The sequence below is a fragment of the Mustela lutreola genome, chromosome 1 (genome assembly GCF_030435805.1).
Source record: "Mustela lutreola isolate mMusLut2 chromosome 1, mMusLut2.pri, whole genome shotgun sequence".
Classification (NCBI taxonomy): Eukaryota; Metazoa; Chordata; class Mammalia; order Carnivora; family Mustelidae; genus Mustela; species Mustela lutreola.
Window position 1 is genome coordinate 85,357,869 of NC_081290.1, and position 23,585 is coordinate 85,381,453.

Here is a 23,585-nt window from a genome sequence, read left to right on the forward strand (position 1 = left end):
GCAAGTCTCATTCTCTCCAAATTCCTCTTGGTAAAGTGTGACACTCTTGATCAACCCCACAGGTGTGTTATAATGTTCAAATTAGAAAACTCACTGGAAGATCCTTTGAAAACTGAAAAGGCATGTATACATATGAGATTGGAGGAGAAAAAGAGTGAATTTCAAAATCCTGTTCAAACCAAGCTCAAGTCCTAGCTCTGGCTCTTATCAGTCTATAACAATTAGGAATCATGTAACCCTTTGATCCTCAGCATTTATAACTCAATTTGGAAAGAATAATAGCTAGTTTTACTAAATCTTACTGCCAAATGTATAATATTTAATTTTGACAGAAGTATATCCTACCTATAAATCAAGCTGTCCCTAGGACTTGGATGTTCTTTGTGGCAACCTCATATGTTCCACTATGACCAACACAAACCAACATACAGTAAATGAAGAACAAAAACAAAAATGGTAACAAACAAAATGAAATAAAACCAGGTTGCTTAGTGATCACTGTTCTTTAAACTTTTTGTCACTATCTACCCTGATTCTAGTAGGTTCCTGATGCTAAGGGATGGAAATTCATTAGAGTCTTAAAATCAGAATTAAGGGAGATACTTTGGTTGTCCATGATGATTTTAATTATGTAGCACAATTAAGAAAAATGAAAATTCATTTACCATGACACAATGTCACTGCTTTACAATTGTGTAAAGAATGGATGACAGCAAGGTCCAGGCAGCGATCACAAGCTGAAATGAAGCAGGTGGGCTTCCAGCCATGAGGGCAAGCAGCAAATGCTGGCTTGGCTATGGACTTCAGAGGAATAAAAAGAGCTGAAAAGCCAGGCTGGTCTGAAGCAGTAAGAGGTTAGTTCACCACTTTAAACCAAAAGATCCAAAATGATGCTGAATGTAAAAGACAGGGTCACAAATGGTGATAAAACTGACAATAATAGGACAGATTGAAGAGTAATGGCTTACAATTGCAGAGCAGAGAAACATAGTAGGGTAAACTGTGGGGCAGTGTTACTTACATAACTATAATGATACTGGAGCGTCTATTGCAATTACTGGGAAAAGATTTATCTCAATTATTGAACAAACTAAATTATAAAGCAAATTAACCATTGAATATAATTTCATAGGTATACTTTAATTTCATGCATTTTAGAAATTTCACAATAGGAATCAGGTGTCAGATAATACGTCTTTATTAAGACTAAGTTTCGTTGGTGCTGTAACTTACATAAGTTGAACGCTTAATGAATATGTAATGAGTGTGGAAGAGGCATGCTTCTGGTGAGGGTTCCTAGTGCTCATTCTTCAAAAAAGATATACATAAATAACTGATTCATTAATCCTCTGCTTGTTTGCTGTAAGCCTAATGCCAGAAATCTATGTCATCATAACCTTTTATGTATCTTCTAAGATTAAAAAAAAAAAAAGAAAAAGTTACTTTGAGCAACCAAATTTACAGAAGAGAGTAAATGGTCTTGTCAACCTTGAAAGTGCTACTTTGAGAAACTAAAGTTACAGGTGAGATTAAATGGTCCTATCAGCATTCAGCATTACTTTTCTTCCCTCCTTTTGACCCCCTCTCATTCCCAGGGTGCACACACCCTGGCACTTTTCAGCTCCAACACAGGACTCTCTGCCCTTGGTGAGGGACTTGGTCTTTTGCCTCCCTCCATGTGGGACTCTGTCCCCCAGCTGTTCACTATCTCAGTCTCTGTCCCAACAGCCAGCCATCACATCAGGGACTTCCTAGTCACATCACATTCTCTTAGAACTAAGAGAACACTCAGCATACGAACTCCAAAGTCATTCCCTTTAAATCCTTACTTCAAGAAGACTAGAACATTTCCTCAAGTTTCAACAGTATTAAACTGTCAAAAATACTCAAGAAGTCTCAATTTTGAAAAAGGTCACAATTCACTCTGTTTAAGTATGTAGAAATATGTGTCTATATGTGATAGCAAAGAGTGGAACTCATAAGATATATGTAAATTGTTAGGGTTACTGCTCTTACTTCCTTTTAAAACTAATTTTATTTGTGTGCTGATTTTTTAAATGATTTTAGTATTTAATATTCAGTCCCATTTACCACAAACTCATCAAAACATGCTGGTTCTGGATTAGCCTTGCATACTTTTTACTGGGAATGACACACCAAATTTTGTGAAACAGTATAATCCTGAAAACAAATGAACTAGTTTCAAACCAAGTAGTATATGATAGAACAAGGTTGATAATAGTTATAATAGCAATTTCTTTCAAAACCAGGGATATTAACTAAGTTTAACCTAAATAGACAATGTAGGAACTACTAAAAAAAAATAGTAACTTGCCTAAAATTTTCTTTAAAAGTCATTAAACCTATTAGTTTGTTAATCTTGAAAATGCAATGGCTTTCCAAGATTCAGGAAGTTATTGAGTATAGTCAATGTCCAGGAGACTGCACGTGGAGCCCACATGAGTACAAACAGAAATTTTAGGGAGCCTCGCTGGCTCAGTCAGTTAAAGATCTGCCTTTGGTTCATGTGATCAGGGTCCTGGGATCAAGCCCTGCATCAGGGTCCCTGCTCAGCAGAGGATTTCTGCTTCTCTCTCTCTCAGCTCATGCTCTTTCTCTGTATCTCTTAAATAAACAAATAAAATATTTCTTTTTAAAAAAAGAAATTTCTGGGCACCTGGGTGGCTAGGTGGGTTAAGCTGCTACCTTCGGCTCAGGTCATGATCTCAGGGTCTTGGGATCGAGTCCCGAGTCGGGCTCTCTGCTCAGCAGGGAACCTGCTTCCCTCTCTCTCTCTGCCTGCCTCTCTGTCTACTTGTGATCTTTGTCTGTCAAATAAACAAAAAAAATCTTAAAAATAAAAAAATAAAAAAATAAATTTCTCTGGAAACACTGAAATTATTCTCTGAAAATAGAGCTTGTGTTTTGGAAAAGGGAGAGTGTAGTCACCAATGCTCACAAGTTTCTTGAAGACAAAAATCATCTTATTTGCTTTGTTCTTCCCAGTACTTGACACACAGTGCTGAGCAAATTAAAAACCGTATACATTATCAAAATTCACTTACAGGCTAATTTATAGGGAAGAGTTATGCATTTGATTTGCAAGCACATTATTTTTTATAAGCACATTAAATGCAGAGTGGCCAGGGATTGTGCCTTAATTTGGACAGAAATCTGCCTATAAACGGTAGATAATTGATTTTGCCACTTTAAAACCTGTTGAGCATTTCTTGGACTCACTCTGTTCTTGATCTGAAGTTGTATGAATTAGGAAGATTTCAAATGCAAATGTACTTTGTGTGTTTAATACTGACAGTCCAAACCATCCTCTATTAGATAACACTACTATTTACTCACTGTCTAAAAATTTAAAACAAAAATCTGATTTTGATTCCCTCTCTAGATGCCTGTATCACTATATGCAGCATTTGCTGTCATAAGCTTTTTGAATGGATTAGAAGAAATACTTTTAAGACATTAATGGTTGTCTCTTGTATAGCAGATGATTGACAACTCATGTTTCCTTTTTTTTTTTTTTTAATTTTTTTTTTTAATTTTATTTATTTATTTGACAGAGAGAGATCACAGGTAGGTAGAGAGACTGGCAGAGAGAGAGAGAGAGAGAGAGGGAAGCAGGCTCCCTGCTGAGCAGAGAGCCCGATGTGGGACTCGATCCCAGGACCCTGAGATCATGACCCGAGCCGAAGGCAGCGGCTTAACCCACTGAGCCACCCAGGCGCCCCCCCCCTTTTTTTTTTTTTTAAGATTTATTTATTTTTAGGGAACCTGGGAGAGAATAAGATAGATAGAGAAAGAGAGCGAGAGAGAGCACGCACATGCATGGGGGGAGGGGCACAGGAAGAGGAAAAGAGAGAATCTCAAGCAGGCTTCACACCCAGCACAGAGCCTGAGCAAGGCTTCATCTCACAACCTTGAGATTATGACCTGAACCGAAACCAAGAATCAGATGTTCAACCAACCAACTAAGCCACCCAGGCATCCTGACTCAAGTTTCTTGATGACAGTTATGCCAAGGCAAAAGACGGCAAGCTCTTTTTTCCATTTTCTTTTCCACCTAAAGCCATTTCTCAATTTATCAGTTTCCCTCGCAGAGTCTATTTCATCATTTGACTTCCCGGCTAGAATTACCCCAGATTTAATACAGGATAACTTTCTTTCCTTCAGACTCGTAGCTGCAAAAGAATTATCCCATTTCTGGGGTAGGTGATGCTGCCCTTGTTGTCTTATTCATATTGCTTTTCTAAAGAGAGATTTCCCTCAATGTATTACTTTAGACTTCAAAGTCAAGTATCAGTAACTCTCTTTTTGGCAGCAATCTGCCTTGAGACTATGTGAATAGAGTAAGAAAAGGATGGCCTGAGTGAGCAGACTGCTGTAGCAAAATGGAGTCTTATTTTGATCAACGTCTGTACAGTACACAATATGGTTTCAATCTGAAATCGGGAACTCCGTGACATTGCCAAAGAACTAAATACGTCATTGGTTATTTTATTTGGGCTAAAATGGTACACAGACTAAGATCCTAACTTTTTGCCAGAATACCACGGTGACTCTACTTTATAGTTTGCAACCTGATTTAGGAGTTTGGTAAATTGATTCGTACACTAATAAAATTAGAATCATCCAAATGGGTCATCTGGAAATTATCTGTTTTTATGCAGTGCATTTTTAGGCATTCAGTGGGACTTTTTATTTTAATTATGCATCTTCAGATATGGAGAGTCTCTCACAAATGTTTTCAGTGTATCTACCTTGATAGATTCACACAATACAGGAGGATTCAAAGAGTCTGTTATTCACTCAGCATGTTCCATTAATAAGTGCCAAGAGTCCTTAGGTTACCTAGTCTTTCGTCAGAATTGCCTACACGAATCTTAACATAATTATGAGTCTGACATATGCACACTGTAGAGTACATAAAAAGACTTCCTCCAAGAGTTTTTATGGTAATGCCAAAAGTATGTCTTAAAATCTTAATCCTACTTCATCACACTTCACTTGGATTTTAAAAAGGTTTATTAGCATTGCAAAGATGGAGGTTAACTTCCATTATTATGGACTCAGTAAGAGATATTTGGACACCTCTTAGTTACCTTGCATTCAGACATAGACTAACTGTGTCTTAGAGATATTTTGCTCACCATCACTCATTCCAACAATATGAATCTCATTCTGTTTGAAAATTTTTTTTTTGCAAATGACCCATTTTATAAAAATAGAAGTTTACTTTTAAAATACAAATTTCTGCAACTTTCTAATTATAGATATCTGTTATTTTGGACATGTTAATGTCTCAGCAATAAGGAAACCAACAGCTTTATTTTCATACATCTTAACATGCTTCCTGTGAATATGCCTACAGGTTTGGCTCTGTCATCCAGGATAGTATGAATCAATCAATGTTAGCATAAACATTTACTTCCATTATATACATCTCTCCTTTTGTCTTCTGGATCTTGGACACCAGTGCAGAAAGAGTGCATAGTCGCCTTCTCAGGATTCCCCTTGCATTTAAAGATGCTCTTATTTCATCTGGTAATAGACATACATGAAGTTTTGCTTCCACAATAATTCTTTCTGGGCCTGTTCTGAATTATAGTCTTACTTCTTATCATTCATCCCTAAGGTTCTTGTAGTGCAGCCTTTGCTGATATGTAGACCAAAGATTTGGCCTTTCATTCTCTGGTTGTTCCTCCAACATAGAATGTTCTCCTCCTCTGGGCTTCCTCATGCCACTGCCCTGCCCAGAGCACCATTATCCATGAGAGTCCATGGCTTGCTCTTGTACCTCCTTCAGCTTCCTGCTCCAACGTCACCTTTCCAGAAAGGTCTTTCTTGACCAATCCGTCTCAAATAGTATACACATATAGAAGGGGATTGGGTAACTGGGTGTTGGGTATTAAGGAGGGCATGTGTTGGGATGAGCACTAGGTGTTACACGCAGCTAATGAATTGTTGAACACTACATCAAAAACTATGATGTACTTACTACATGCTGGCTAACTGAAAATAATAATAAAAATAATAAATCAACCAAATTAAGTTTAAAAAAAAAATAAAATAGCATACACATTCCCAAATCAATACCTAGACCTTCCCCTGCTTTAGTTGGCTTGCCAGCACTTATTTCCACTAGGTATCACACTGAAAAATTATTACTGCATTTCTATATTGATTTCTCTTTCCTTTACTCCTATGTAAGTTCCACCAAGGGAAATACTTTGCTTTCTTCACTATCATATCCCATGATCTAGAAAAGGGCCTGGCATGTAAAGGTCACAAATTATTGTTTGTGATTAAATGGATTTACACAGGACACTGACCTTTATATCTCAATTTATTTCTCTGTTGAAGGAGAATATTATACTTCATGGTCTTAAGTCCAGAATATATTTATTGGCAATGATTTTCAGAGATACATAGATGATGTTAGGTTTGGATTATTGGTATTCATTTGTTCACACCAACGTTTATTAGAACCTAATGCCTTTTCCCTCATTAACAATAAATGAAAATGTTAAATTCATTAAAACATTGGCTTATAACTTTTGTGAGTGATAAACTGTTCAAACTACTGGCTTGGCTCAGTAGTAGTAATGATATACATTATTAATGTTGTGACATTTCAGAGTATCTTTAAGGAATATTTACTAGGTTCATTATAGACTTTAATATTTTATTTCATGCTGAAAGCTCTAATAAATGTACGCTAAAATATATTTCATCTGCAGTCTCATTTTTCCTAGGGAAAGGCAAATTTAATCCTCTTTAAATGCTAGTCTTTTTAAAATTAATGCACAACATAAAAATAAATTAGGAAAAAATTGCATTGCTGAGTTACTGATTCAAAATTTTAAAGCAATTTTCACCTTTTACAGATTAATTTTACCATAATGTTGAATCCAAATAAATAAAAATGCATTTTCATTAAAATTGTGTTTTGTTCTTAGATGGAAAGTTTGGAAGTAATAAAGTTGCATGGTGATATGTTTTATTTTCTACTGTAAATAAAATATTTATAAGGGGCATAACTCCCAATTGTTTAGGCCAGTTATATTTCTCACTGACCTCGGTGTTGGCAAACATTGTGAGAGAAACAAGGAAAAGAGAAATTTTCTCCATTTTTCATTTTGATCTTCATTTCCTTACAATGATTTTATTATACCTGAATGAACCACTGACCAGATCCACCAACTTAGAAATTTCGAGAAACAACCCTGAAGACAAGACAAACACAAGAACTAAGTGATGGGAAACTTGGAAAATGTTGCTACTCTAACCCTAAGGGTCTCTTATGGGTGTGGTTACACACCATTCCTAAAACGGGCTCACTGAGGTATCTTCAGTGTGCACATGGGAGAAAGCCCCAGAGTGACTGTATTCCAGGCAATCCAACAAACACTGGCAGGGCTGAATTAAAATTCTGAGGTTTTGATTTTAAATGTGAACATGCAGATCACTCCTCACCATTAATTTTGGAGAGTGTTACCTTATCAGTTTACCTATGATCCCTCCCCTACTTCCACCATAGTGCATGCTTTGTCACATCTGTATTTCAGTAAACTAAATGTTAGTCTCCATTTGAAGTGAGACTTGCATTCCACACATTTCCGATTTGTTTTGCTACAAGTATTGTTCTCGCTTCAATGGAAAAGATTTCTAAGAAGAACCAAAGACTAGATATTTTCCTATAAAACTCCTATCATATTCGTAAATTGGGATGGATTAATCAAGGGGATAATAATTCTCTATCTCACAAAGAATTCTTAGAGAAATAGCATACAGAATCTTGGCATCAGGTTTGGCCCTCTTAACCCTTAGCCATAATCATGGTTATCATTTTTACTTTTAGCTCTGTTCTCAATTACAGAATTTATATTCTTGAAGACATCTTGAGCTGCTTCAGAGATTCTGAGAAAAAAGTATTCTGTTTTCAGTTATGCAAAGCAATCAGCATGTTCCCATATTTGGCACATAAATTCATAATACTTAAATTCATAGGGAAATACTAAAACATGTTGGCTCATCACAGGTGACAAAAAAAATCAGATTAGTATCTTACATTCAGTCTTTAAACTACACTCTAGGAATGTTACAATTTAGATTAAATCCACATTTTATTTCCTATTCTGAAACAACCAAAAAAAGACCCCTCATCACTATTAAATGACAAAATAATTCTGGCATATATTCAATCTGTTGGTATTAATTTAAAAATACTGTATTTACTAAAAACATTTACATATTTTATGTACCCAAAACTTCTACGTATTGTTAAAATCCCTATTCTATATGGCACAGCCAATGGTAGAGGATAATATTCTGAAGAAATATTAGTTACAGGGCAGATATTTAATTATAAAAAGTTCTGAGATTGTGAGAAAATTTGCAGAAATCCTATTTCAGGTGTAACTTTTTATACACAAATGAATCTTATTCTGAACTAGTCTCTTCTGAACTGTTTCATTCTTGGGTGACTAGTTGAAAATAGAGGTTTGTCTTGGCTAGGATAGCATGTAAAATATGTTTAGAATTTATGCAGCAGAGTGATCAATAAATTAAAGACAGGTATGCATAGCAGAGACCTCACTGTCATTCTTCCTATCTACCATCTGACTTAGAACATTTTGGGCTGGGTCCTTGGAGAAAATGAGACCCAGACATTTTTCCATAATTAGGTTTAATTCATTGCTGTTCCTATAACTATAAGCCTGGTCTAAAGCTGGCCTTCAGTGAACATACTCTGCTGGGAACTTCCAAACTTTTATTGCCTGAAGGCTTAAACCAGGTTCATAACAAAGTTAATCCCCAAAGACGAAATCTCGTCTAGACTCATTATGCCCTAGGGAATTTCAAGAACTCTGACAGATAGAAATGTACTAAAGTGACCTTAAACTATCTGTCCTGGCAATTATCCACACTGAGGTTTTTTAGAAGAAAATGATGTCGCCCATTCATAGTTCACCTTGTCTATTGACAAGTAGAGATTACTCAAGTTGGGCATAAAAACAGTATAGAATGATAAAACATTAACATCACACTATGAATGCAAAGTATTTTAAATAAATATTTTAATTCTATTGTTCGCATTTACAAGTAGAAAGCATACAGTATGTTACAAATATCAAAATGTGAAAAATATGAACGTTACATAAGTAACAAATGTAAAAAAGGGATTTTCTTACCTTCCCTGAAAGTAAGAAAACTTTTCAGCATAGGAAAATATCAGTATCAAAAACACAGCTTAGGTGTAAAAAAAAAGTTTTTACACGGTATTAAAAAATGATCTACAAAATGGTGGAAAGAAAGGAGAGCTGAAATTCGACTTTATATAAATTATAAAAACTGGGTACTTGAGATAGACGTTAAATGGTTGAAAAACAAGTCCAATTATAGGCTTTCTTTAGGTTGATTCTTTAAAATTTTAAAAGCATAGAACATTTTTCAATAAATAACTACCAAAAGTGTCTCTGAGAAGTGCTGCTGAGAACATCATTCCACAGTAAGAAGGGAAGCAGTATTCTAAGGAAAATATGCAGTCATTTTGTTCCTAGCGGAAGCCTGATGAAGGTCAGAAGACCAGAACGGTTTATTAAAAAAAAAAAAAAAAAAGATTCAGAAGTTTTAACACAATTTTGTAGGAAAATTCTAAAGTGCTGAACAAAATGACTTAACTTTAGTACCCACTGTCATGTAAAACTTAACTCAAATATCAGACATTTCTGAGCAACATCTAATATGGAATCTATACTTCTGGAAAGTGTTAATACTTAGTCTTTCGTTCAAGGATGGAGGGTTCTTCCTACACGTTACAAGGATTGCTTAAATCTCAAGGATCTTGTGATGCAAAACATAACAATGATAATACAACGGAAACGATACACATACCCCACTGTGAAAGCACAAATTCATTTCTGCAATGGCAACGGTATTAATTTAAAAAAATCACAAATCAAACATTGGTAAATAAGAAAAACTTTCCAAACGCTGCATGCCACATAACTAGTTACAAAATACGATGCATGCAGAAAAATAAATTCAGCCAAGCATATTTAAATTAAAGACTTGCATTGAGTCTGTTTCAGCAGCATTGTGGTTATTATTTTTTAAAGTTTCCCTCCAACACCAGTCCATACTGGCCTGTTTTGCAAATGGAACCCACCTTAGTCGACAACCTTACAACAGTTTGAGTGTCCCTTGTCTTTCGACTTTATAATGCCAGTACATAAAGTTCAAACATACTGCTCTGCTTCCCCATCTTGGGGGACCGGCTTCGTTGTCCCACTCTTGCCTTCTTCATTTGCTGCTGCTTTTTCTGGGAGAGATGCCAAATCCTTAAAAACATCTACATAATGGCCAAAGCCAGGGCCCCAGTTCAAAAGGTTGTCCCAGTTGAAATTCCCTGCTTGCTGCCCAAGCTTCAAGGGCAGTGTGTTGTCAGCAACCCCTGGGGCTGCCCCCTGTGTGCCCACAGGTCCTCCTTCTGCCCTGCGACCATGGTATCTTCTAGGCTTCAGTCTGGCTCCATAATTATCTTCGTCATCTGCATCAGATTCATTGACTTGAGATAATTTAGGCATCCTGGAAGTATACACCATTGGCTTTTCCCTGTCATATTCCATCTCTGAGCAAGTGAAAGACTCATGCGAGTCACTATCAGAAGAAGATTCTGGAGCTGGGATGCCATCCGCTGGGTTCCTTGTTCTGGACAATGGCCTCCTGCAGTCCTCTTCTGAAGAAGACCTTCCGTGATCTGCACTGCAGATACTTGGGTTTCTAGGGCGAGGGGTGTTTAGCCTCTCCACCTCTTCAATTGACAGTCCTACCGGAGGAGAAGATTCCAGAGGAATCTGCCCAATTGGCTGCTTTAAGCGACTCCCTGGTCTAGAACCATGAGAGGCCATGGCCTGAGGACTCTTACTTCTCCTTCCTAGCCTTGTGGCATAGTTGAAAATGCCAGGTTGGCAGGCCTCCCCGTGCATTTCCAATGTATTTCCGTCTCTTATAGGCAGATGCAATTCCCTGGCCGGGCTGTTCCTGTAGAAAGTAGAGGACTTCGAGAATGGGGCTGGGCTGTGGCGAGACAGGGGGTTGGGGGTAGGGCAAGCAGAGTGGCTCAGGGAGCTTGTTCTCAAACCCTGGCTGTATGAAGGCTGGTAAGTCAAACTGCTGGCTCCTAAGGGCATGGGGGACTGCCTCGCAAAGCCTAGGGGGCTGTGCCTCTGGATAGAAAATTTCGGCGTGTGGCTGCGGAACTGCTTGTAGTGTTGGATGATGTCTGCGTCTGAAGGGGCGATGCTGCTGGCGTTGTCGATGTCGTAATGCTCTATCTCTTGCTCTGGAGAGGCCAAGGGGGCACTGGGGATGGTTTCTGAACTGTGGGGAATGTCGGTCTCATCGTAGATGAGGTAGGGGTTCTCCCGCTCAATGATATCTGGCTTTGGGTTCCCCTCGGGCTGCTTCCTCACAGTCATATCATCCCCGTAGGGAGGGATATTATCTGGGTCATCAAAAGCAACGTTCTCACTTCCCTTCTTCTTCTTCTCCTTCGGTTTCTTCTCCTCTTTGGGGTTTTTGGTCTTCTTCCCCTTGCACTGGTTACACAGAATCAGGCTGAGGACCAGGAGGGCCAGGACTGTGGCGCAGCTGCCCACGATGGCCGGCACAGCCCACAAAGGCAGGGAGATCTCTTCAGGACCCTGGCTCAGAACACAGACATGGCCTCCAGGACTTCCAGCTTTGCACACTTTCCCCTGAGGACAGAGGACGCCGAGGCAGGCCACCACCGTCTCACAGGTTCTCCCGGTGTGGGACTCCGGGCAGCTACAGGTGAAGCCAGAGTGCAGGCCTGGCTCGCAGCTGCCCCCATTCTGACATGGGTGCGATGCACAGTCTCCGGGAGGAACACACTTGTAGGCATACCACTGATTAATGCACAGTAAGTCACCCCAGCAGGGGTTGCTGGCACAAATGTTGGGGCCACGACAGCCAATCTTCACAGAGGGATCTGTCTTAGATATGGAGGCCAAGCTATGTTTCCCACTGAAAGGAAGACTTTCACCACCATACAGCATAGAAGCAATGCAGCCGTCAAAACCTGCAGCAGGAAGAAGGAGCAGTGAGGTATTTTAGAGGAAACCAAGATTTACAGTGCTGCACTGGGGGACTCTGGTAAAAAGAAGCTGCACAATCACGTCTGGTAAAAAGAAACCACATTCTCAGTACCATTGCCCAGTCCAAAGATGGTAACTCTATGTGTCTTACAAGGTAACTTAAGATGGAGAAGATTTCCATGACAAAAGTCTGGAGAGAATTGCTCAGACATTGCTCTTTCTGAAGATTTATGAATGACACAGGCTGGATTTTCTTTTTCTTCCTCTTTTTAGTTATTTAATTATCTATTTGTCTTATTTTTATAGTCTACATACAAAAAATAAAAAAATGGAAATAAAAGGTATTTTAAAGTACTTACAAAGAACAACAACAGCAAACAGAAAAAAAAAAAAAAAGACTAATAGCTTTAATCATTAGATATCATACATTCTCTATGGAGGCTATATTGCTCCCAAGGAGTTGAACACCGGCTCCTGCAGAGCAAAAGACAAAGCTATTACAAAGCTTTGTGGTCCCCTAGAGGACGGATATTGAGTATAACTACAGCATGACCACTTCATGAGGTGGGAACGGCAGAAGTTAGGAAAAAAAAAAAAAAAAAAAACATCTAAAATGGCTCCTTAGAGGCCAATAATTATTATTATTATTTTTTTGAAGTTGAGAAACTCTTTGTTGGACTTGAATGTGCTAATATTGCTAATTAACACTCCTGTCACAGAGCCCAAGAATCCATTTTACACTAATACAAGACTATGATTTACATTGGTTTGTTTCCTACGGCATCCAAAAGAATTAGCATCCATATTCTCAAAGAAGTTAAGTATATAAGAACAAGTTATGACTTGGACTTTTACTCTTGTGACTTAAGCCTATCCCCTCTCCCTGCATTTTTCAGTTTTCCTGGTATCTTTCCACTGTAGTGGTATTTCCATCCCTGATACACTCTTTTTCCATGGGCTTCTGTAACATCTGCTTTTGTTCCTACTTTCCAGATTTTCTTTCAACAACTTAGTCTCTATTACGTTTCATTTTCCTCTAAATAGCCACTGATTCCCAGGGTTGCTTAAGTTAAGCTCTAGGCTTTGTTTCTCCTCCACACTACTACTCTACTCAGGACTTCAGTGACCCGCTTGACTCAGCTAACTCCTCATATGCATTTCTAGCTGGTGTCCACTTCTGACTGTAGTCCACCCATCCAAAAGTCTTTTGCAAAGGTTGTCCAAAGCCCAAAGGTCCCACACCACCGTCTTGCTATTACTTATAGACACACTTTTTCCTGCACTTTTCTGCAGTTTCCTCTTTCAGTAGCACTGCCCTTCTTCTAGTTGATAGGTCAGAAACCTTCCTGAATTTCACTCAAAATATCAACGGTTAGGTTTATTTTAATTTCTAAAGTACTTCTTCCCTATCCACTTCTTACTAACTCCTTTACCACCACACTAGTTAAAACACACACAATACCTTGCCTAGATCACAACAATATCATCCCAGCTAGCTTATGCCAGTGGACTCTTGTCCTCCTCCAATGCATTTTCCATGTTGTAACCTGAAAGATATTTAATATCACTACATATCTAATCTTGAGACTCCTCTAAGAGAAACTTTTTGGTGACTTCCCATTGTCCTGAGAGTAAGACCAAAAATATGACAGGTCTAGAAGGCCCTGCTTCATTCTTCAACTTCATCCTTCACCTGTGACCGCAGTCTCCAATAAGCCTGTGACCTTGAAGATTGAGTCAAAGTAGATTGAACTTTTCGTTAAGTTCCTACTTTTGTAGGAACAACTTAGGAACTAAGTTCCTACTTTTGTTAAGTTCCTAACAATATAAATTAGGCTTTCATACTCTCCCATCTTCATTTTCATAGTTCAGTTTGAAGTACCAATGTCAATTTCCCAAGGAAGTTTCCCTTTCTCCTTTTTTGAAAACCTCTTAGAACTCTACATTCCTTCTTCACATCATTTATCATATTCTAAAATAATATATTCACTTGTATAATGATTTCATTGATGTTTATTCTCTTTGTCATATAAGGAGAGTAGGTATTTATTTAATCCACCATTGTACTCCCATGCCAAGGGTGGGGCTCAGTAAATATCTGTCATGTGAGTTAACAAATGAATGAGTAAGTGAATTAATGAATAAGTAAATATTTGGTGGACAAGGGAAGCACCATGGGCTGAATTATTAACCTGCTAGAATAAATCCAAATGGCTAAAGTAAGTGATGGCCAATAATTCATTACAGGCTTCCTAAAGACAGTTATGAGAGTCTCAGAATATGCATAATGGGTATTATCAGAAGTCTAACTACTTTGATAAGAACAATTTTACCATTCCTTTGCTCAACATAAGCATTTACCTGTTTGAGAATCTCGATGAGCCTGATTAGGTGGAATTCCCCCAAGAGATATAGTGAGCACATCGAGGCCACCGAAATCCTGGGTAGGGTGGATAATATCTCTGTTATATATTCTGTCGATGGATAATACTGTGGCTGTTCCATTTTTTCCGATTAGAAAAGTATGCCAGTGGCCATCTGCAACATACACTTCAGGAATATTTCTCTCCACTTTCCCAGCAATTCCTGCATCTGATGTAAAATGGACTTTGCCATTTTTAATCTATAAAAAGTATTAAAAATAATGCATAATTAAACTATGGTATGCCCAAATAAAACAGAATCAAAATGAAATAAAATCTTAAAATATTGATCAATTTAAAGCCAAAAGACTAGGGTGCCTCTGTGGCCCAGATGGTTACATATCTGCCTTGGACTCAGGTCATAATCCCAGGGTCCTGGGATCAAGTCCCACATTGGGTTCCTCACTTAACAGCAAGTCTGCTTCACCCCCTGCCTTTCCCCCTGGCTTGTGCTTTCACTTGTTCTCTCTGTCTCAAATCAATCAATCCAAGAGACTAGCTGAAGAGTCTGGCTGAATCAGAGTATACTTACCCATACTGCTTCTATAAATTTAAGCAACAGATATCTTCACATTTGATTGATTCAATAGTTTTCAAGGTGCTATTATAGTCATACCTAATTTTTCAAGATGCATAACATTATTTTCCAGAATCTGAGGTAATGATGGAGTGAAAACCTATTTTAAATAAAGTACACCTTTTTTGTAATTACTTATCATTTCATCACAATGGCGGGTGTAAAAAAAAAAAAAATCTGTCAGTTTAGTAAAAGGTCCAGGGTGATCAAAATAGGTTAAAACTACTTGCAAAAATAAACATCAATGCTCAGGGAAAAATGAAACATAGTTGGGAAAATAGACAAAAAGAAATTCTTTCATCTGTCATCTCTAACGCACTGGAATTTTAGAAGAAAGCATGCCTATTGTTTATATCATTTATTGAGATGAAAACTATGATGAATAACGAGTGAGTTCTTAATAATGAGGTGTCTGGGCAAGTCTTCACTTTGGCTGCCTTTTATAATTTATCTAAGGGATATTTGGTTTCTTTGACTTTGCACAGTAGAACATTGGGTAACAGGATGCTCCTACTCCAGTTTCCAGCTACCAAGTTTCCAGTATTCTGAGTACTTTAGAAAACGAAATAATTTATGAGGCAAGATGAACATTTGGTTCAGAGAGCATAATCCCACCATGCTGCCAGACAGAGCTGGTGCCTGGGCCAGGGGATGAAGTGGCACCGTGTATCAGATGACAGGGATGAAAGGGCGGATCAGTTATTTTGTCACTTGGATCAAATGTTATTTCTACATGCAACAAACACATCTGGTAGAGCTAAAAATCAGTTCATTTTTGCTTTGTGGAAAATATGCCTAACAGATTTACATACATTATTCATCCTGTAACATTTTATTAAAGCGGCCTCTCTAGATAATAGTATATTTTAGTACCAAACTAAAAGAAAAGAAAAGAAACTTGTGGTTAAATGACAATAACACTTCATCAAGTGGGCAATGTCTCATGAAACACACAGTAAAAACAGCAACTTCTCTTTGGTGAGAGCCAGAGTCCTTTTGGAAAGAAGCCTTGGGAAGAGCCTTCTTCCCGCTCTGCGTTTCCCTCCTACCTGATCAAACTGTGCCATCATTTTACTCATCTGCTTTGACATGAGAGTCTTTAGAATACACATAGACTCTGGTGAATGAGAAGACAAGTTCCCATTGCAACATTTGTAATGTTTTGCCCCCACCCCAATACTGTACCTGGTTCTTTTATCCTTTCTAACTTTGAAAACATCATGTTCATTTTTATGCTAATTTTTGCTTAGTTTATTTACCCACAGATTTTTTTATTCCTTACTTCCTTTTTAATCTAGAGCTCTGTGTCCCTCATCCCAACTCTGTACTTTGGGCTTCACTCAAAAACAAAAACAAAAACAAAAACAAAATCTATATGCCAAAACAACAGAATTGATTTGGAACAAAAATAAAGTCCATCTGACATTATCACAGAACTCAAATATGGAGATACACAATATGTCCTAAAAGAAAGGAGATTTGTGAAACACTTTAAATATGCCGTCAACACAATTATATATAAGTATGCTTCCTTCTGTTTTTCTATCTAAAATGCTCTCTACCTACTTCTTTTTTATCTGAACAGATTCTATCTATTCTACATATTCGCCTCTCTCCTCACATTGTTATTGCTGCCCACTCCTGATACTCTCCCCTCAAACCCTGAAGTTCCTCAAACCCAACTCCCCTTTATTTTCAAAAATATCATCTAACTGGCTTTTGTGTAAGAGAGAGAGGGAGAAGGAGAGCTGGATTGATTCAAGGAAGGAAGGAAGGGATAGAAAGAAAGAAAGACAGAAAGACAAAGAAAGAGAAAGAGGGAAAGAGAGAGGGAAAGAGATAGAGAAAGAAAGAGGAAGAGAAAGAAGAGGGGGAAAAAGAGAGAGAGAGAAAGAAAGAAACTGTCACAAGTGAGCCAAAAGAAAGAAAGAAGAAAACCAGGGGCCTTAGTCACCGATAAGCTAAATGAAAAGTAACAGTCCCTCCTGACCAGCTTCTTAGCCTGTGTAAGTAGATCGTATTCCTGTCATCCAAATAACTTGCCTGCTTACTTACAACAGCCATTCGCTTCCTGTCTATTTTGTTCTCCTTATTCACTGTTTTTTTAATCTACTTATTTTACTTGCCAAGCCCTTTAATCTCTAAAAAGCTGCTTTTCAAAATATTCATACAAAAGAAATGTGCATTTCGGTCTGCATTAGTCATTATTTTTATTCATTAGCATTTACTTTTCTTCCAGGAAAAAAAAAAAAATCTCTTTCTAAGTGTTTGCTACCAATGTAAGAAAATCTGGAGAAGTCACATGCTGCTGTCCTGTTGGAAATGCAAGATTTTATGGTGACAAAAATGGATCCTGACATTCAGCTTCTTCCTTAAGGGAAAAAAAGAAAAAAAAAAGTTCTGTCTCTGATTTCTTCAACCACATTGTATTTTGTATCTCTTGGCTTAAAGAGATAATGTACAGAAATATTTCATATGTCATTTAAATGGCATGAGGACTTGGAAGCAGCTTAACAGATAATGCACAGACCTCAATGTCAAAGCCTCTCAGCGCATACAATAAAGTGTTTCTCCTAGACTGTAAAGGTTTACCTCTTTCTGGACATCATTACTTTCTTTGGTTCTGATGCACTTTCCAGTGCAAGTTACAAACACTAATAACATAATACAGTGACATGTGTGCTTTGTTTTGCAGTAGCTTTATTAATTCTGAACCGGGCTCTTTGTTTTAATAATTGAGGTAAAGTTATAACCTGAAGATGTTCTTTTGTACTGGATCAGAGCAGAGTTTCTCAACCTCATTACTCTTGACATTTTGGACTTGAAATTTCTTTGTTGTGGGGTGCTGCGTTGTGCAATGTAGGATGTTCAGTGACATGACTGACCTCTCCCTACTAGATGCTGGTAGCACCCCTCCCCACTGCAACAATAAAAATGCCTCCAGATTGAAAAAGGAAGAAAAAAAAGTTTTTAGCATTTTAATAACCATTCCATCAAGAAAAAATTGCCTCCAGATATTGTCAAACATCCCCTGGGGCGGGGGCAGGTAAACATGATCCCCAATTGAGAATGATTGAACTATGAAGATTGTGAAAATTCTAAAGAGTTTTTGTACTACTTATTAAAGATATGTTCATGCACCATAACAACCAGAGTTGACTTGGATGGAGAGAAATTTTAAGAAAAAAGAGGCTGAAGTTTAGAGGCAAACATCTGCCACTAGTAGTATTCTATGTTAATTAAACCTAATAATTTGCTATGTATATTGCCTTTTGTCTTCATGAACTAAACTTTTAGAAATTTTCAAAATACTAATTTTTAGGTGAAAATAATATAGAAAATTTGGCTTTATGTTCTTCAGAATTTAACAAAATTCATGTAAAATTATGAATAGATTATAATATCAAAGTGACGTTAATAGAAATGATTTAAGATATCTAAACTGAAGAAACTGATGATTTAAAAGATGAAGTCTTATTTGTGGGAAAGAAAGCAGACTGATAGTCTTAGAAATTAAGAAAGCTAAGAGCTGAAGGAAAGTGCATATCTAAGGAAATTATTCACCAGTTTAACATCTCATTTATAGTGAAAATATTATGTAAAAGCCTAATGACAAATCAGTACATTGTTTAATGTAGAATGTTTAAAAGTAGAATGTTTAAAAGTTATTTATTTAGAAATTATTTGGAGAACTCAGCTGTGATTTAACTGACAATAATTCCAAAGATACTTAATTTCATAGGGTATACCCTGTGAAATTAGTGAATTGGCTATATGCTCCAGAATAAAGCCAGATAATTTAAAAATGATTTTCCTTACTTTAGTCCCACCAATTAATATAAACATATTAGTGTTTGGAATAATTTTTGGAGACTTTATTTTTTTTTAATTTCAAAGACAAATTGTCTTTTTGTTTTACTTTGTTTAAAAATAAAGAAATAACAGAAATATGAATTTTTATTTGACAAAGTAAATTGCAACAAATTCTTTCTATGCTGGCCTACCAAGCAGTGGTCTTTACTCAAAACCAAGACAAAGATGTTTAGAAACCAAACCATTCAGATCTTTGTTACTCTGGCCAATGCCTGGGGAATAGTTAAGATAGATGATATTGGAATAGTGCCCAGCATTAGTCGGAACTCTAATGGATTGTAAAGAAAAGGACAGAAATTATGGGCAAAGTGATTTAAACCATGACACAGCAGGCGGTCTAGTCAAATGAAGTCACCATTAGCTTTATCCTACCTTCACAGTAGTGTAATTGCTGCTTTCTTGGATATGGATTAAAATGCCATTCTCGCTTCTTGTTCTGAATTTTATTTCCAGACTGTTCACACCAAAAGGCTCCAACATGGCACCTCGTATGCTCTGTCTTAACAAATATTCCCGCTTCTCATTCTGACTCATGTGGTAATCCAAGCGCCCTTTGCCTTCTAATGATAAGGCAGTGTCAGGAGTAATAGCTGAAAGCCAATGAAGAAAGAGAAAAATGAATGTGTCTATTTAGCTTCTTAAATAGTTTTGAGAGGTGACAAACACTATAAAAAATTTCAGAATCAATATTCGCCAATCCTCCCCTTGGGAAAAAAAATATTTCCACTTGTGAATTATTGTGTAAGTTAATTTCAAATGCTTAAATCCAATTCAGAAACGTTAATCATTTGGGAAATATTCATTAACATATTTGATATATGATATAAATCATGAATACCTACAGAGATATCACCTGTTAAAAATATAGAGTTGAAAAATGTGTTCATAATAAGTTTTACTTTACATAATAAGTTTTACTCCAAAATTCATAAATGAATATGTTTTCATAATTAAGTGATTTATATTCTTAAGCCTCTAGCAGATTACAAATATGGGCAAAGCAGTGCACAATCAAATATTTATATTTGTAGCAACTTTATTAGTAGTAATAATCATACGATCACATAGAATTTATCATTATATGTAATTATCATGCATAATTATAATTTATCATAATGTGATAAAATGTTCATATTAGTGAACTTTAGAAGTCTGTTATAGTAATGGTGAACGTAGCTAAAGAAAGGACATAAAGCAAATAAACTCAAAAGGGTTACAGCATTGAACAGTATACTTTATAAAGGTAAATTTTATAGTATATGTAATATCTCAATTTAAAAAATCTAACCTCAGGCATTTCTCAAGCCAATGATTTATTTAATATTCCAGATATAATTGGGTTCCTACTTATAAAATACCTACTACTATAACAAATATTATGCGACAGTATACTTTTTTATGTTTTGATTTTATCCTAAAAATGAAATATAATTATACCTTCTGCTTGTGAGATTTTTTTGAGTATATTATATCCTTCATGTGATCATGAATTTCTATTCATTCTCATACTTTAATAGAATCAAGACTTCTTAAGAAGTGATCAAATAACTGCAATGATTTAAGTAGTAATCACATAATTGAAAGTAAAGTATAGTAACCACATATTTGAAAATAAAGCAAATTTTATAAAAGAAACCCCATTGGGGTTAGTTAGGGAGATATACAGCTTAAAATTATAGAATGCCATGTTCTAGAGATGGCTTGAATGTCCCTAATGTCTTATGAAAAGCAGTATTAGTGTTTAAAAGCAAATAACTACTAAAAAGATTTAAAAAGACTCAAAACCAAATCCAATAACTGTAAATTAAAATGCAAATATTGGAGTGTCTGGGTGGTTCAGTCAGTTAGTGTCCGACTCTTTTTTTTTTTTTTTTTAATTTATTTATTTGAGAGAAAGATCCTGGAACTCCGGAATTACAACCTGAGCCTAAGGCAGACACTTAACCAGCTGAGCCACCCAGGCACCCAAGTGCTTGGCTCTTGATTTCTGCTCAGTCATGACCTCAAGGTCTTGAAATTGATCCCTGTGATGGGCTCTGTGCTCAGTGGGCAGTCTGCTTGAGATTCTCTCTCTTCCTCAGCCTCTGCCCCTCCATTCTTTCTCTCTTCAAAATAAATGAATAAAATCTTTTAAAAAATGAAATAATAAAATAAAATACAAGTATCACTCAGTGTTCAGTCATTTAGTATCTATACTTTCTGCCACATACAAAATATTTATTGGAGAAATATCCCCTAAAGGCAGATAATAAGCCAAAACCTGGTATAGCCTTCAACCTTGTAAATTGTGTAACATTCCTATAAATTAGGTTCACAAAATTAATAAATTCATAAAATGGAAATTAAAAATTTAGTAAATAATTCTAGAACATCACTCTTCTTCAAGTTAAAAAATAAGTAGAAAAGGTCACTACATTTTTACTAATTATTACCATTTCATATTTTCAGCATTTAGAATGAAAATAATTCTTAGAATATAATTACATATTTAAGGGCATATATCTATACTTTTCATGATGATAATAATTTCCAGTGGAAGATAAAACAGCTTGCATACATTTCTCACAGTATTTCCCAGTTAGTCCTTCTTTGCAATGACACTGCTGCCATGACCAGTAGTCTGTACACGTGCCACCGTGCTGGCAGGGGCTGTGAGTACAAGCACCTTCCAGTCTAGGACATCTAAAGTGAAATCAAAATAAAGAACCATAAGGCACAAAATAAAGTATGTGGGGGAGCACTTGTTAAAATTAGATATAAGCTTCTATTAACTTGCTGAGTTTCATGAACTCACTTCTTTGAAACTCAAGTTAGATGTTTGGAGCATCTAATCAAACAAGGAGCTGTTCTGTAACACATTCTCTGCCTTGTTCATAAAGGAGAAAATGAAACAAATGAATACAGATACAATACAGATACAGAACACATAATACAGAAAATACAGATACACAATTCAGAGAAAGAGGTGAAAATTTCTTCTTTAAATTAATTTTCATTTGAGTTGGACATCTTTGGTTAATGTTACCTAATGGGCCACTTATTTATTTGTTTACACAACTCCTCCCCAGATAACTCATTCAACTAATACATATTGACTGCTTACTATATGCCAATTATAAGCATACTACTCTAAGCATGCGAGTAAAGTGACAGAAAAAATCCATATATTCATGAAGTAGTTATTTCTTCTTGTGGAGGAAGCAGTCAAAATCAAAATAAAACAAAAATTAGGTAAATGTGTAATATGTTAGAATGAAGAAAGTTCTATGGGAAAATTAACATAGACAAAGACTATTGGGAGCTTTGGGGGGAAGGGCAGTGTTGCTGGATCCTCTAGATTCATCAGTAAAAGAACTACCCATCTTTGTAAAGACCTAACCAAACAGAGAGAAAAAAGCATATTTGGTAGAAGATCATTCCAAGCAGAGGAAACAGTAAGAAAGCCTTGAAGAGAAACTGTACCTAGTATGTTCGAAGACCACTGAGGGTCCCAATATGGTTGGAGCAGAGTGAACAACAACAACAAAAAAGAAGCATATATAAATATGGTTAGAAAATTAAGAGAGAGGCTGTATCATGAAGGCCTTTAAGTTAGGCTTAGAATTTACATCTGTTTTTCAATGTCAATCTGGATGCTGGTACAATGGAAGTGAGATATGTCAGGAAGGGAAGAGTCAAAGGCTAGCCTAAAATGTTTGGCTGCACAGGTGGGTGGATTGAGTTCAGTTTCTGAGATAGAAAAATCTGTGGAACAAGTAGAAGAAGAAGAAGTCAAGAAGGAAGGCCAGGAGCTCAGTTTTAAATTTCAGTATGAGACATTTATTGGAAAGATAGGGGGGATATTGAGTAGGCAGTGGGATATCAGGGTCTACAGTTCAGAGGCCAAGTTGAAGATAAATATTAAAGACTCACGAGTTTTAGAGACAGTACTTAAAACCAAGGACAACACAAAATTTAAAGAATGAATATAGATATACGACATCAAGAAGATAAGGTCAAGCAGATGAGACAAAGAATCGGAGTAGAAAACCAGTGGTGTACCATATGCTGGTGGACAAACTAATAAAGTATTTTTAGTGGGAGGGAGTGATGAATACCGAAGTTCCAGTAAGAGGAGAACTGACCATTGATTTTAGCAATGGAAAGCTTATTGATCACTTTGACAATGATAGAATAGTTTTTCAAAAGAGAAAAGATGGGGAGGAAATGGGATTAATAAAGGTTTTAAAAAAATAAAAAGGGAGAAAGAACAGCATGGATTGAAATGAGGAATGAAATACTGATGAGACAGCTGAACAGTTGTTTTTAGAAGGTGTTGGGGATTGAACCTATTACATAAAAAGGGTTGGTCTTTGTGGAAATAGGAGCAGTTCATTCATAGTAACAGGATATAAGGTATACTTTGGGATGCATGTGCTCATAGGCAAATGTGGCAGGACAAGCCTTTGGGAGTTTTCTTTTGATTCCTTCAATTTTCTGAGCAACACAGAAAGCAGATTCATTAGTTGGGAAAGATGATACAGGAGACCATGTTTAAAGTCTGTGAAAAGCAGAGGCAGGATTGTCATTGAGAAAAGT

General features: G+C 36.6%; 1 protein-coding gene across 2 annotated transcripts in view; it reads right to left on the minus strand.

Annotated features, from left to right (window-relative positions):
- Positions 1–6,397: 6,397 nt before the first annotated feature.
- FAT4 (FAT atypical cadherin 4) overlaps positions 6,398–23,585 on the minus strand; it is a 180,332-nt gene continuing 163,144 nt past the window's right edge. The window contains exons 15-18 of one of the 2 annotated variants that reach the window (XM_059168924.1): positions 21,565–21,689; positions 19,380–19,597; positions 14,496–14,757; positions 6,398–12,118 (exon numbers count right to left, since the gene is read on the minus strand). In XM_059168924.1, coding sequence (XP_059024907.1) covers positions 10,254–12,118; positions 14,496–14,757; positions 19,380–19,597; positions 21,565–21,689 — 2,470 coding nt within the window. In that variant the 3' untranslated portion in view covers positions 6,398–10,253. Of the gene's footprint in view, positions 12,119–14,495; positions 14,758–16,721; positions 17,506–19,379; positions 19,598–21,564; positions 21,690–23,585 lie in introns of those variants that run through there. The other variant, XM_059168929.1, reaches the window with a different exon arrangement.